The 13,817-nt window shown below is 44.3% G+C and overlaps 1 protein-coding gene across 2 annotated transcripts; it reads left to right on the top strand.

Annotated features, from left to right (window-relative positions):
• The first annotated feature begins 481 nt into the window (after positions 1–481).
• FGFR1OP2 (FGFR1 oncogene partner 2) lies at positions 482–11,709 on the top strand. 2 transcript variants are annotated; one of them, XM_068190774.1, is made up of 6 exons: positions 483–624; positions 3,473–3,609; positions 4,728–4,845; positions 5,780–5,922; positions 8,885–8,998; positions 9,347–11,709. In XM_068190774.1, exons 1-6 carry the CDS (start codon positions 621–623, stop codon positions 9,482–9,484), a joined length of 654 nt encoding a protein of 217 aa, XP_068046875.1. In that variant the 5' UTR covers positions 483–620; the 3' UTR covers positions 9,485–11,709. The 2 variants fall into 2 exon arrangements, with proteins under 2 accessions (XP_068046876.1, XP_068046875.1); XM_068190775.1 differs by lacking the exons at positions 8,885–8,998; positions 9,347–11,709 and adding an exon at positions 8,463–8,869 and having other exon boundaries at positions 482–624.
• The last annotated feature ends 2,108 nt before the right edge of the window (positions 11,710–13,817 follow it).

The raw sequence follows: 13,817 nt of genomic DNA, 5'->3' as shown, positions 1-13,817 counted from the left end.
CTCAGCCAAGTAGCACCACTCACTTTGGGACTGTCTCCCTTATTTTTTTCTTTAAAAATGAGACAAGAATACGATCATAGAATCACACAATGCCCTGGCCTGGGAGGGACCCTGTTAGTCCATCCGGGTCCATCCCCCCTGCCATGGCAGGGACACCTTCCACGAGCCCAGGCTGCTCCAAGCTCCGTCCATTCCGGGCCTTGGACACTGCCAGGGATCCAGGGGCAGCCACAGCTGCTCTGGGCACCCTCTGCCAGGGCCTCAGCACCCTCACAGGGAAGAAATTCTTCCCAATATCCAACCTAAAGCAAGTGCGTAACGCTGAGTGTCCCGCTAGAGCCGCTGCTGTGGAACTGCACACAAGCGCCGAGGCTCGGCTCAGAGCCCGGCTCACACCCGCGGGCCTCGCCAGCTGTAGGGGGGCGGGGCGTCCTCTCGCGAGATCTGCAGCCGGCGGCCGCGGAGGAGCGCGCTCTCGCGAGAGCGGAGCGCGGCCGGTACCGCCCCCGCCCCACGGCGCCCCCTGGCGGGGACGGGACGCGCCGCCCTCCCCTCACGCCGCCATTTGACATCGGTCGGGCCGGTCCGGGCGCACCCCCGGCGCGGCCGGAGCCCCGGGCATGAGTGAGTTCCGTGGAGTGGTTCGGGGACACGGCGGGGGGCTGCCGCTGTGGCCGCCGCCGGGCGATCGGGAGCGCGGGCAGACTTGCTTTGGGACGCCCCACGGCCGGGGCGCCCTGAGGGGCGTGGAGGAGGAGGAGGAGGAGGAGGACGCCCCTCGCCCCCGCCTCAGACCCGCGGGCCGGGGCGGGCCAGGGACCCCTCACGTGTCTCGGCTCGCGCCGGTGTCGCGACAGGCGCCGGTGTCGCCCTCAGCCCCGCGTTTTGGGGGTAGGAGGCGACGCTCCCCGCGGTGACACCCCCGGGACGCCCCTGTCACACCGGGAGGGGACACCCCGGGATCTGTCACGCCGGGCGTGCGGCGGTGACACCCCCGGGATGCTCCTGTCACGCCGGGACCTTTGCACCACATTAAATTCCTTGGAATTCCTTGGAGATTGCATTCTGGTTCGGCGCTGCCAAACTGGTCTCCGTGGTAACAGAACCCACAAGCTGTGGGAAAAGGTGGCTTCCAGTAAGGATCAAAAAAGAAACAGGCAGAAAGTTAGGAGAAGGCGGTGGTCGCACAGAGATCTTTATTCCTTGGTGTTGTTTTTTTGGTGTTTAATTTGGTAATGAAAGCCATTAGCAAATAGCAGGAAGTGGCAGTGTGTAGTAGGAGTGTTGCTGGGGTGACTTGGTGCTCTGCTACCTGTTGACAAGGTTGCAGTAACGAGCATCTGTGCAACTGGGCATCTCTGCTAGGGCAGGGCTCAGGAATCATTCACTTCAGCTCCCGTAGGCACGCTCATAAAAAGCAATATATGATAAGAATTTGCCTAAATCAATTGCATGTGATTAATTGGCGTTTTTTCCTCCCCCTAAATGGCTAGGCTAACTCACAGGTTTAGCTCAGTCTCAGGATCAGGCAAAGGTTTTGTTTTTCACAAGCAGCCAGAAAGCATTTTAAGTTTCAAGGATTAGGACCAGTGTCTTGGATACCGAAAGGTATCCTAGCCATGATTTGGGGCCACTGTGAATTACCATGATGCAAACAGCAATTCTGCTTGCTGAGGTACAAATGCTGCCTGAAACTGCAGCTGGGTCCTGGCCTGACAGGGGACAGTGACTGCAGAATTTGTAAGGCTGCATTCCACACGTCTTTCCCAGCACGTTCCCTGTGAAAAGAAACATCAGTGGCTTTGCCACAACAAACTTCCTTTCCTCTGACATGGTTGGGCTGAGGAAAAAAAAGAGAAAGTGCATATATTAAACATACACCGTTTAAAAATTTATGTGGATGCAGACAAATTATCAGAGGTGTTAAGTGCATTGTAGTCTGAATGCCAAATGTATTCCCAGCTCATGCAGAGGCCTCAGGGGCTTTGTTTATACTGGCCAGATAATTCCTGGACAGTAAGCTGAATTAAAGGCTGCTTTTCAGCAGCAGCATGGATCTCACTAAATCAATTGCTGCAGCAGTTCAGCCTGTTAGTGGGGAAGGTCATCTTTTGTCTGGGATATTTCTGTAGGAGATCTGACTGGAAGGAGGAGCAAGAAAAGCAGGTCCCCAAAAACGGTGCAGTGTGATTCCTTTCCATGTCGGATCTGAAAGAGCTCCAAGTGCTAAGTCAGAGTGAATAAATTAACCACCTGTGATAGCCCAGCAGTCTGCTGGAGGCCTGGCTATCTCAAATACATCCCATGGAAAGTTAAATGCAAACGTTATCTGATAAACAGGAAACCTGCACATGCTAAAATGCTGATGCTTTTGATAGCACATGAATCCCAGAAAACACAGCTAAAATGTCTAGTGTTTGAAATATCCTCCCTTCTACTGCTTACCTGGGATAGGAGCAAAAGGTCACTTGAGGCAAATTTGAGGATTTCTTTAACTTTGGCTTAAAGATCATGGGCTATGATTTGTAAAGGTGCCTGAGAAAGTTAGAAAATCAACCTGAAGTGATTTTTTTTTTCGTGTAGCTGAGGAAAGACTCTAAAAATCTTTACTTTTGCAAACAGCCTGGCTAAGAAATCGATTTAGTTGATTCTTTCAGTACCTTAGAACATTTCTTAAACCAAATCTTAACCCTGATATCAACAAGGCCCATAAATCTTAAAAACCTCTATCACTGCTGTTTGATTGCTGAAGACTGTTCAAGGAGTTTAAATAGATTTCCTTCTCAGTAGACTAAGTCTTCTTTTAAGTTCCTTAAAAGAAAATAAAAACATAGACTGAAAATCTTGGTCTTGAAACTTAGCCTACCAAATATGAATATGAAAAAAGGTAGCGTAAAGGCCAGTATTGTTGGCAATAGACACAAGCATTTTGCAAGTTTGGCAGTTCTGGCAATCTGTAATTCCTGTGAGCAAGTGCTGCAGGCAGAAGGGCAATGTTTTAAGGGTGCAGTTGCCTCTTTTCATTAGGTGAGTTGCTGTTGAAAATGTCACAGTTCCATTCCATGCAGCAATATTTTGTTCATTTATAGACATGAACAAAACTTTCATCTTCTGAACTTTCCCTGAGCAGTTTTCTCTGCTCCATCAGTTTGAGCTGCTCCTTCTCTGCTGATTCAAGTCACCAGAATCTTCCAGGCCACTGTAATGCTTCAGCATTCTATTTTGTGCTGGATTTGTACCTCAGTTATCCTGAAGTACATCTGTTAGGAGGGCACATTAAAAAAAAAAAGTAGTGTTAAAAATGAATGAGTTCACGTAACATTCTTTTACTTTGTGCGTCACTCTGCCAGAAGCAGGTGCGCTGCCCAGCTTTGCTGTGCTCAGTGCCCTGCCTCTGGCAGCTGACCCACACCCCAGGTGGCTGTGCTGTGCAGAGGTGCTGTGGTGCCAACGCTGCCTTTGTCGTGTTCAGAAATGAGCTGCACGATCGAGAAGGCGCTGGCGGACGCGAAGGCGCTGGTGGAGCGGCTGCGGGAGCACGACAGCGCGGCCGAGGCGCTCATCGAACAGACCACGGCGCTCAACAAGCGGGTGGAAGCCATGAAACAGGTCTGCTCTCCAGCCCTGCTTACTCCTGGGAATGGCAGCACTTCCATCTCTGGGGGCTTCTGTGCAGCACGGAATGAGCGTGGTGTTGGGTTAATCCTGTAATGCAGACTTGGTGTTTTTAGTAGAGGTGTAGCTCTCGTGTCAAAATAGCTTGTTTATATAGTTTGAAACTGTGAAAACATTTTCACAGCTACTCCAGTTTAAATATTGAAAGCAAACATTTATTTGAAGAACACTGGTAGAAATGGGCTTGCTATCTTACAAACCACTCTGTGGCGTCTCTTGGTTTGCTCTCCAATGCAATACTACACATTTTTATTAATTTCATTATGCCCATTTAATCATACAGAGGCTCTGACATGTTTTCTTCTGTACAGAATATTTTGTCTTTGCACTGTCTCCTTTTGTTTCCAAATAGCCTCATGGGCTTTTTTTTGCTCATTTCTGTTCTGATGTTAAGCTGCTTAAGGCACATTGTTAGATTGTGACTTTCATAAGACAACTCCTGGGAAAATGTAAAGATGTCTTGTGACTTTCCATATGGGAGTCCATCCTGTCACTTTAATGAACCCAAGATATGTTAATAGGCCTATAACATTATAACACCCTGCATACAATTCAGCCCTGTAAAACTAGGCAGATGCTTCATGGCTTCAGATCAAGAGTATTACATAACCCCATCTGTTGGGAGTCAGGATCCATTGACTCGGGCCCAAGGGACTTGTACCCACACAGACTGGTGGTTTAAGGTTTTGGGAAGCCACAGTAAATGTCAAGATACCTCATGGTTTGTCTTTACCACATCTCTATGAGTTTTAAATTGCCTGATGGTGAATTTGGTCTGCATTAACTGAAGGTTAAATAGCATCCACTACACGCATCTAAGGTGTGAAACTTGCTTAAAAACAAAGGTGATGCTTTTGGGTCTCTAAAGGACAGCATATCTGCAGCACCTTCTGGTGTGTGTGTTTGATATTATTATTTAAAAGCAAGCATTGTCTTCCTGGCTACAGACTGTGAGTGACAGTAGAAGTGGTGCTTTGTGACCTGCTGGGTAATACCTGCCTTTGGTTAATCAAATGTGCTGTGCCATGTTGGTTTGTTTTTGTAATAACCAGTACCAGGAAGAAATCCAAGAGCTCAATGAAGTAGCAAGACATCGCCCTCGGTCTACTCTAGTGATGGGTATCCAGCAGGAAAACAGACAGATTAGGGAGTTGCAACAGGAAAACAAAGGTAAAATATGAATATTCTATCCTTTCCAAGCTCCAGCCTGTAACACTGGAAATAGTGAGACTTTTACCTCTGATATTTATTCAAAACAGAGCTGTAGAAGAAACTTTTTTCTTCTAATTTCAATTTCTCAGTTTAACTGATCATAATTCAATTCAAGAGTCCTGAAGTCCAAACTCTGGGACTGATGAAGAAAAAGAGATTTGGGAAAAATTCCTTTTTTTCAGTCCTTACCTAATGTCCAGCACAAGTGAGGAGATAAATAGAACTTAATTCTCAATATAGGGATCTTTTTGGAGACATGTTTAACCACTGCTGAAAATAATAGGAACGGTCAGGACAAGTTATGGTGTAAGCAGAGAAGTATAATTCCTTCTGGAATTTTGTACACTAGGAATGCACTGTTCCTCCAGGAAAGCCTTAGGTATTCTAACAGTTCCACTCAGCAGAGGATTCAGTGATCTCAGTTCAGATGAGTCTTGCCTTATCTCGGGGGTTTATTTATCCTTTGACTCAGTAGATTTTGAACAGAAGCATTTTTCAATTCTGGTTTTACCAAGCTGCAGATTACGACATCTGTGAACTCCTTCCTGCCTTTTGTAGAGGGTGGCTTATAGTGGCTGGGGTAAGGTGCTCAGCCACACTTCAGATGGCTTTTGTCAGCTACAGGGACAGAACACGAAGTCACACTAACAAAAGACTGTTTGTTACTGACCAGGAATTCTCCCAGGCTGGTCGCCATCAAAGCCATTGGCAGAGCCTGTGTTGATTTCATGGTGCAGGAAGTGGGGACACTCAATTATGGGCTCATTTTGGTTTTCTCAAGCTGAAATACTTGTGCATTTTTATTTGCTTCTCTGTGTTAAACTCTGAACTGCATTTAAATTAAATTAACTCTGTGTTAAACTCTTAACTGCGTTTTAAATCCTGTTGACAGAACTGCGCACATCTCTCGAAGAGCACCAGTCAGCTCTGGAACTCATCATGAGCAAGTACAGAGAACAGATGTTTAGGTTGCTTATGGCGAGCAAAAAGGATGATCCAAGTATAATAATGAAGTTAAAAGAGCAACATTCCAAGGTAATAACTCCATTGAGGGTTTTTGCTTTGTTTTTTAAGTTAACCCCTTACTTTGTAGTGGATCAATTCAAAGCTCACTTTGTGTCAATTTTTGTGCCATTGTACTACTAATGAGTCCTAATTTTTACAATCCACTCCATGCAACACGAACAGGAAACTATCAGTTGAGTAAGTCAACCTTACTGACTTCTCATTTATTAAAACTTTCAGCAGGTAGCATTTCAGTACTGCGTTTGCTTAATTTACTTTTCTTTCACTTCAGTCTTTAAGGCAAGTGCCCTGTTACACTTTTAGACTAGCTTTAATTTATGCTTGTGACACCAACAATAATCGCTAAACCTGTGCTTAGGGAGAGTATGAGAAGCAAGCTTTTTAATTCAATATTCAAATATTTTTCCCCTAAATATTGTAAATAAACTTTACAAATTAAAAGTCCTTTTGACTATTGATAAACTGGATGAAGCAGAAAACACAAGTATATGTTCAATTATTCAGTAGTCAAAAGGACTTTTAAATTTTGGGGGAATCCATTATTCCAGGTCACTAACAGACCTAACAGGAGATTTTTAGCAAAATAGTACATTTCATTGAAAATATAACATAATCATTAGAGCAATGCAGCTGTGTTGACAAACAAGTTCTAAGTGTTTAATAATCTTTGCCCTCAGCTAATTTAAGTTTGCAAAGAAAAGTTAGGGTCTGCTTACTGGGAAAACAGATTTTAAGAATTTGATTCTTTCTTGCCTGCTTACAGCATCCTAGGTGTGTAATTATTGCCATTGGTATGAAAAAATATTATTGGATTAGAACTGTATCTTTAACATATAATCTTGAGAAATGACAGAAAAAGATAATTTTCAACAGAAGTTACCTCGGAATATGGTATAGCATGTGCTCCAGCTTCAGGAGATCCAACACAAGAGGGTAAAATGAAATCCATCCTGAAATGAACTGTGATAGTTCATTTAGGAGCACTTCAATGGAAAGGCAGGAAAAATAAACAAAAAAGAAAAAATAACATTTCACAATGTAATTGGAACAGGAGATTTAGGCTTCAGCATTTTCATTAAACCTCTTCTTGAATGCCTGATGAAGAAGATTTATCACCCTTATCCTGACACATAGGATTTCTGGAATTCCATTATTTATTCTCTAGCTCAAGCTTCATATTCGGGAAGATTGAACAATGTTGAAACACTTCTTAAATACCTCTCTCTTGTTTAGTAAAAAATCCATTATACCCAAGGAGTTAAGCTCCCTGTTTCCAGTAATGCTGTCTTCCTGAGTGCTAGCTGTTATTTTAGTGCCTGTTTACAGATTATTACAAGAGCATTGATTGCTGCCGATGAAGAAGCACCTCCTTTAAATAGAGCAACAGTGTCTTTTTGTTAGTGTTGTCTGCAAGAGAAAAGTGTGTGTTGGTGGTAGTGGCCCTGATCTAAGTGTGCTGTTTGAATTTGCTCAGCTGAAACAAGGCCCAAAAATGGGTGCGGCCCCTTTTTGGCTTTTATCTCTTTAGAGAGAAAAAACCCACTGTGTACAAAAGAGAGAGATACACAGAGGCTTTCACTGTCACTGCACTCTTTGTTTTTACCCCATCTAAGTTTTCCACATGTGCCTTCCAGAGCAGAGCCTTCCAGTTTTGTGTTAGGATCCAACCTAGCATCAGGGACCTTGGAAAAGGCCCCGAAGTTGTATTGATCCAGAGCCCACACATGAGCTGTGGAAGTAGGGAGAACAGCAGTATATCTGAAACCCACAGCTCCTCCTCAGTCTTTCTCAAGGGTGCATCCTTGCCTGACCACAGCTTCCTGTCAAGCTAAATTTGGGAGTTCTTTAATAAAAATGTTTCATGTCATCACCTGCATTGGAAACTGAGAAGAAAATAAAGATTCACAGCAAGTTCTTCCCCACCCCCTCACATTGAGAGTGGGCATTCAACAACTGCTAAATTATAGCTTGGGCAATTGGAATGGCAGAGAGGAGAGGGCTGATGTTTATTTCAGTAAAGGGTATTTGTTCTGGTCAGATAAGTTTATGATTCCAACTGAGGCAGCTCTTCATGGTAGTTTAAAGGCAAGGTGATCATCTGCCAACTGTATGGATCTCCCATCAAATTCATCATTTAAAGGTGGGATTAGCTTTAGTCTCTACTGTCCTTCATTTCAGCCCTCCTGCCCTGCTTTTCCTGATACTAGCCAGTAAATATTGTGGATTTGGTCCAAAGGCCAGGTCAGGCACAACTAGACTGGCATCACAGCAGAGCTGGAATAAAAGACAAGTTGAAAAATGAAAGCTGTTGGAAATACTTTTAAACTGTCTGGCTTAACTGAGCAGCAGTGAATGCCAGAGGGCCACTGGCTTCTCACATAGCTTTGCAGGGAAAAGCAGCAGTGACTCTTATCCTCAACCTCTGAAGTCCAGAGCTGGACTTGGAGGTGGAGTCAAACAAAAGTATCTAAAATAGAGAGTGGAGGTCAGGTTTGAATTTTGTAATATATGACATAGTAAGGATGACCACTGCACCTACTCTTTTTTAGAGAGAAATGCCTGTCCATGGACTGCTACTGGAGATCAGGCTTCAAACACCTGGAAAAAATGTGGCTTTCCCTGCTGTTCTCACACGAGTGGAGCAGTTTTTCATATCCAGAGTAACACACATCAATTCCTGCTGCACAGGAGGGCGTGGTCAGGGCAAGCACAGCACCATCTTGTAGCCATTTTGAGGCCAGGGATCACAGTTGGTTTAGCCTCTATCACATTCCACTGTGGGGCAAACCAGGTTTATTTAAATAAACAGGGCCACTGTGGCTGCCCACACTGTAAAGTTAGAGAGAATTTGTTTTCCAAAATTGAGGTCTGTGATAAAAAATGTTACGGCAGCTAAACCACGTTTAATGCTTTGCTTTTTTAATAATGCAGAAAATATATCACTAAGATGTTGCTAAATATTGTGTCTCAGGAGCTGCAAGTGCACGTGGACCAAATTACAGAGATGGCAGCAGTGATGAGAAAAGCCATTGAGGTGGATGAAAGGCATGGCTGCAAAGAGCAGGAGCGCATCACCCAGCTCGAGGTGAGGAGGAAGCTGCAGAGGCACAGATATTAAAGGGAGTAAAGATCCTCCCAGGTGTTTTGTGGAGTTACTGTCCCAGTCACTCACTGCTGTTGTGTTACTCTTGCCTTGCTGGAGCAGGGGAAGCACCACTACAGCTTAATCTCAAGGAGGGGATGCTTAAAGCCCATCCAAGAGAGCAGGAGGGTCAGAAACCTCACGTGCTCCCTTGGAGAAGATAACACAGCACTGATTTCAAGTCAGGGTTTTACTCCTTATGCATTAGTTTGGAGTAAAGAGGAGATTTTAACAGTTACCCTGATTTCTTTCTGGAGTCCTATTAATGTATTTTTCTCTCTCTGGTTTTAGCAAGAAAACAAAGGCTTGAGAGAAATTCTTCAAATCACTAGAGAATCGTTTCTGAACCTCAAGAAAGATGATGCATCAGAGAGCACGTCCCTCTCAGGATTAGTGACAAGCAGTGATCTGAGCCTGAGGAAAAGCTAAGGACTCTGGGAATCAGCAAGCTTCAGTTGCACACTTAAACCAATGGAGCATCAGGGGGCACTGGTCAAGCACTGAATAGGGCACCAGCAAGAGAATGCATCCAACTCCAGCTCAGTGGCTTTTATACTGTGTAACATAAATTGAGCTGGTGTTCTGCAATACCCTTGGTGACAGATTGATTGCCATAGATCTAACCTCAGTAGGAAATGGATTAATGCACTTGCTGAATTGCAAATTCTTTTTATATGAACTCGTTTTACAGATAAAAGGTGAGATTTCAAGTAATTTATATAAATTATTGCTCATACAAAGTTCAGTGCAACTCTTAGATAATAAAGGTAAGATTTCAAGTCTGATCTCTGCCTTAGAAAGTAGTAACTTATGAATATGCTTTGTGCATGATCCTCATAGCATTTTTTCCTTTTGTTTTGGTTTTAATAACTTCTCATTTTGCAAAAAACCTCTTTGATGGGAGGGGCACACAGGCGGCATAAAATTTAAGGATTTCTGTCATTTAGCCTTAGGGTATCACTTTCAAATACAAGGCCAGTTTTTAAATGTAAGGAATGCTGTTAATCAACAGTTTGGAGTTTTTAAATGAAACAAGATTCTTTCAAATATGTGCACTGAATTGTATTGTGAGAACCTGGAAAGAGCTGTTCCCACTTTGTTGTTCTCAGGAACACAGGCAGCAATACAATTCTGCCTCAGCTTTTACCTTTAGGAGAGGAAATCCAGCTCTGTTCTCTGTCAGTAAGAAGCCATATGAATCCCATGTCTTTCTTCTCCAGTTGCCTGCCCAAGCTGCCTGAGTGAGGAATGGCGACTGGAAAGCACAAAAGCAGGGGCAGCAGAAAGGGGGGGGGGGCGGAGGAAGGAAGAAGCAGCTTCATGGCAGAGTTGGCAGCCTGCAATTAATATTCTTCAATTTCCTTTCTCCAGTACTAACTAGTCCTCAAGAAGGTTTTAAAGTGAGTTAAGCAGAGTGAAAGCTGTCAGCTACAGAAAACTGTGGAACTACAGCTGCCGCCCACAGTTTCACATTCTGACTGTTCAATAACCCACCAAGCAACGTGAGCTGAGCTATCCTGAAATCAGCCACCACTTAGTCAAGTTTGAGTTTGAGTCACAGCAACACAGAAGGAACTAAGCATCCAACACAACCAAGTGTGCCAGCTTCAGTACAGCTTCCTGTGCCCCAGCACAGCTTCCCTGAGCTCAAGGTAAATGTTCCACAGGCCTAAGGGGGAGCTTTCAGTGGCACTGAACTGACTTAGGAGCAGCTCAGTACCTTTGTTCTGTTCTCTCTCTTGCTGCTCCTTCCCGTGGTGCTTTGAAGAGGAAATAAGCGAGAAAGGAGAATTAGCAGGCAGTAAATGCTTGTTTTCAGAGAACTAATACACGTGCTGACAGGACAGGTGGATCAGGTCTCCACATTCTCACAGCCTGATAGAGAAATGGAGAAGCTGCTGCTTCTCTGCAGAGCACCTTGGCTTCTTGTTAGGCTTAAGAACACACTGAGGACATTCACATGCATGGAAAAAAGTTATGGCCATTTCCAGACTTGTGAAACAGCCATGGGTGAATTCTGGGGGAACATTTTAGCTCAAGCACAAAATATCCTTGTCTGCTTTTATAGTATCTATAAAGCTTTGCTGGTGCTTCTCTAATCTAGATTTTGCATTTCTGCCATGGCTTGCAAGCTGCTGACTTACCAGAAGCAACATCTTTTTCACTGGAGTGTTCTGTTGTTGCAAACTTACAAGGAATTTTGGGTTCAGTTGTTGAAGTTTCTTATTTCTAGAAGCATCTTTTCCGCCATGCACTGGTGTCAAGAGGCATTTCTATCCATTTGATGCTGAATTCAGCTTCATGGCTGACTTCTGGTTTGGCTTCCGAATACAGAAGAGGGTTGTTGGTCTGTGGCAGTACTTTGAGGTTGCTCTATTACGAAATAATGCTTGATTAGTGTTTATTTTTGTAAATTAAAAAAAAAAAAAGTGACTTAATTTATCTACTCCTAGTCTTCACATTTGATATGTCTCCCCTTTCATTCCCCTACCCTGATCACTTCAGGATTTTAAAGAGCCTTCACAGTGTGTGGAGTGACTATTTTTCATTGCATACCTGTTATTTTTGTAATGCAGATGGCTTGAAAAGGATTTATGGCTAGAATTGTGTACTGTACAGTAAACTTATTTTATCAATAAAGTTGACTGAAAACATGGATGTCTCCATGACTAAAGCAAGGTGCTGGCTCTGAGATGAGCCTTCTTGGCAGCACAAGATAAGAAAATAACCAGAACTGTTCTATGTGGCAGCTGTTTAGCTGATGGCAGACTGAAACTAAATTTGGCTGGTTTGTACAACTTTGAACAGCATTGACTTTTTAATAAGCACATGGGATTAGAAGATTGTTAAACTACAGAAGTAATGGCACTGTTTTCATGCAGAATTACATGTACTGGGATCCCTTTGTAAATGCCCAAAGGCTTAGGGCGTTTCCTTAAGCACTTTTTCTGCTAAAAAGAGGAATTTCCAAGTCCTCTGCTGGAATGTAAAACTTGAACTTTTTTTTTTTTTTTTTTTTGGGAGAGCCTGGAGTCTGAGTGTCTGGGGCACGATCGGCCAGGAGAGCACTGTGGTGCTGCTCACAGCATGAGGGCAGAGGGGAGGTGAGACCTTAAAGCTCCTCCAGTGCTGCCTCCTGTCATGGGCAGGGATGCTTTCCACTATCTCAGGTTGCTCCAAGCCCTGTCTGACCTGGCCTTGAACACTGCCTGGGATAGGGCAGCTACAGCTTCTCTGGACAAGTATTTTGTAATTTTTATCAGTTGTTCTGTGACAAATCGGCTGCACACACCTGTTATCCAGCCAAGCTGATAAGAGAGCACAAGTCAATTAAATGCTGGTTTTAGTAGATGCTGTGTGCAAAACTGCATCAAGGGATTCCTTTGCTTCTGGACCATTTAGCACAAGTGGAGCTGAACAGGAACTGTATGGGAGCGGAGACTGAATTCCTGCTGCCTGCAACCACCTTCCTGTCCCCAGACATTGAGAGCCAATGTGGCCCTTGTATCGGGAATATCCTTATTTCCCACATTCAGAAAAAACTCACCTGTCAACTGCCTTAACCAACTGCTCAGCAAGGAGGGAAACACTTTGTCACTGCAGTGTTGGAAGGAGCATGTGCTGGCAGCACTCCTCAGGCACTAGCCAGAGAACAGGCACAGGGGAAACCCACCAACTCCAGCTGCAGTCTTTCCATTTCCCAAGGTGAAGGTTTACTGTTTTGAAGAATGTCACACAGTGACTTCTCTGCAGCATTCTCAGCACCAGAAATCCCCCAATCCATACACCTGAGGCTGGCTCTTCCAGCAGTCAGCAGCAGTAGAGCTGGTTTGGAGAAGTCAGTTCTTGGAAGCTCAACACAGCACACGAATGGATGCAGGATAAGCACCTTCCCTTTTCCAATACTATATTCAGGAACACCGTAAACAAATTTTTAAATGACTCATCATCTGCAACTCATTACATTCCTGGGTAAGCAAACAGCAGCTGCCTCCTACAATTCTCTACTGGTGGTGCTTTGCTTCAGGATTAAAAAAAAAATCTAGCTCATTTTGAGCATATTAGATAATCTGTTGTTACACTAGATAGGATGGAAAAGTTGGAACTGCTGCTTCTTCTGACAAGGTAGCCTTGTGAAGATCTAGTTCTGAAGCAGGCAGGGAAGTTTTACACAACCCTCTTCTCCTGCCACTCCCTCTCGCCCCCAAAATGAGCTCATTGCTCTGGTTTGAAGTTGACTTCTCCCAGCGTGCAAGGAAGCACAAAGCCCTTCATGCTCAGCAGGAGTCAGCTGGCTGCCTGGAGCTGGGGGCTGGAGCAGACAGGCTCTGAGAGCAATAAAGTAAATGTCATTAACAACAATCATCTGTTGAACACACAAGTGTTAAGGGAGCTGCTGTTTCCAGAGGAAACTGATACCAGAGCCTACTAATCCAGGATGTGGGAGGGGAGGGCAACCAGATGGACATTGGCAAAATCCAAATAAATCTGGATATATCAATATATCGATGCATTCCTGCTCCTGAGTAAGGACACAATAACCTAACACAATACCTTGCATACCCAAAAGCTGTGTTTCTTATGCTGACTCTTCACTGGATAAACCAACCAGGAACCAAAGTTCCACTAAAGCTTGCCCCAGAAAACACTGCCAAGATCACTGCAGACCTACAGCTGCTGACGCGCTGGAAGGCAGAGAGATGAAAAGCTCCAAGGCTTAGTGAAAAATGCGTATCTTGAGATGGACCCTACTGATTCCTCT

This window comes from Anomalospiza imberbis, chromosome 5, assembly GCF_031753505.1.
Source record: "Anomalospiza imberbis isolate Cuckoo-Finch-1a 21T00152 chromosome 5, ASM3175350v1, whole genome shotgun sequence".
NCBI lineage: Eukaryota > Metazoa > Chordata > Aves > Passeriformes > Viduidae > Anomalospiza > Anomalospiza imberbis.
Note: the sequence above shows the minus strand (reverse complement) of the source record. Positions and strands in the feature narration are given on the sequence as shown.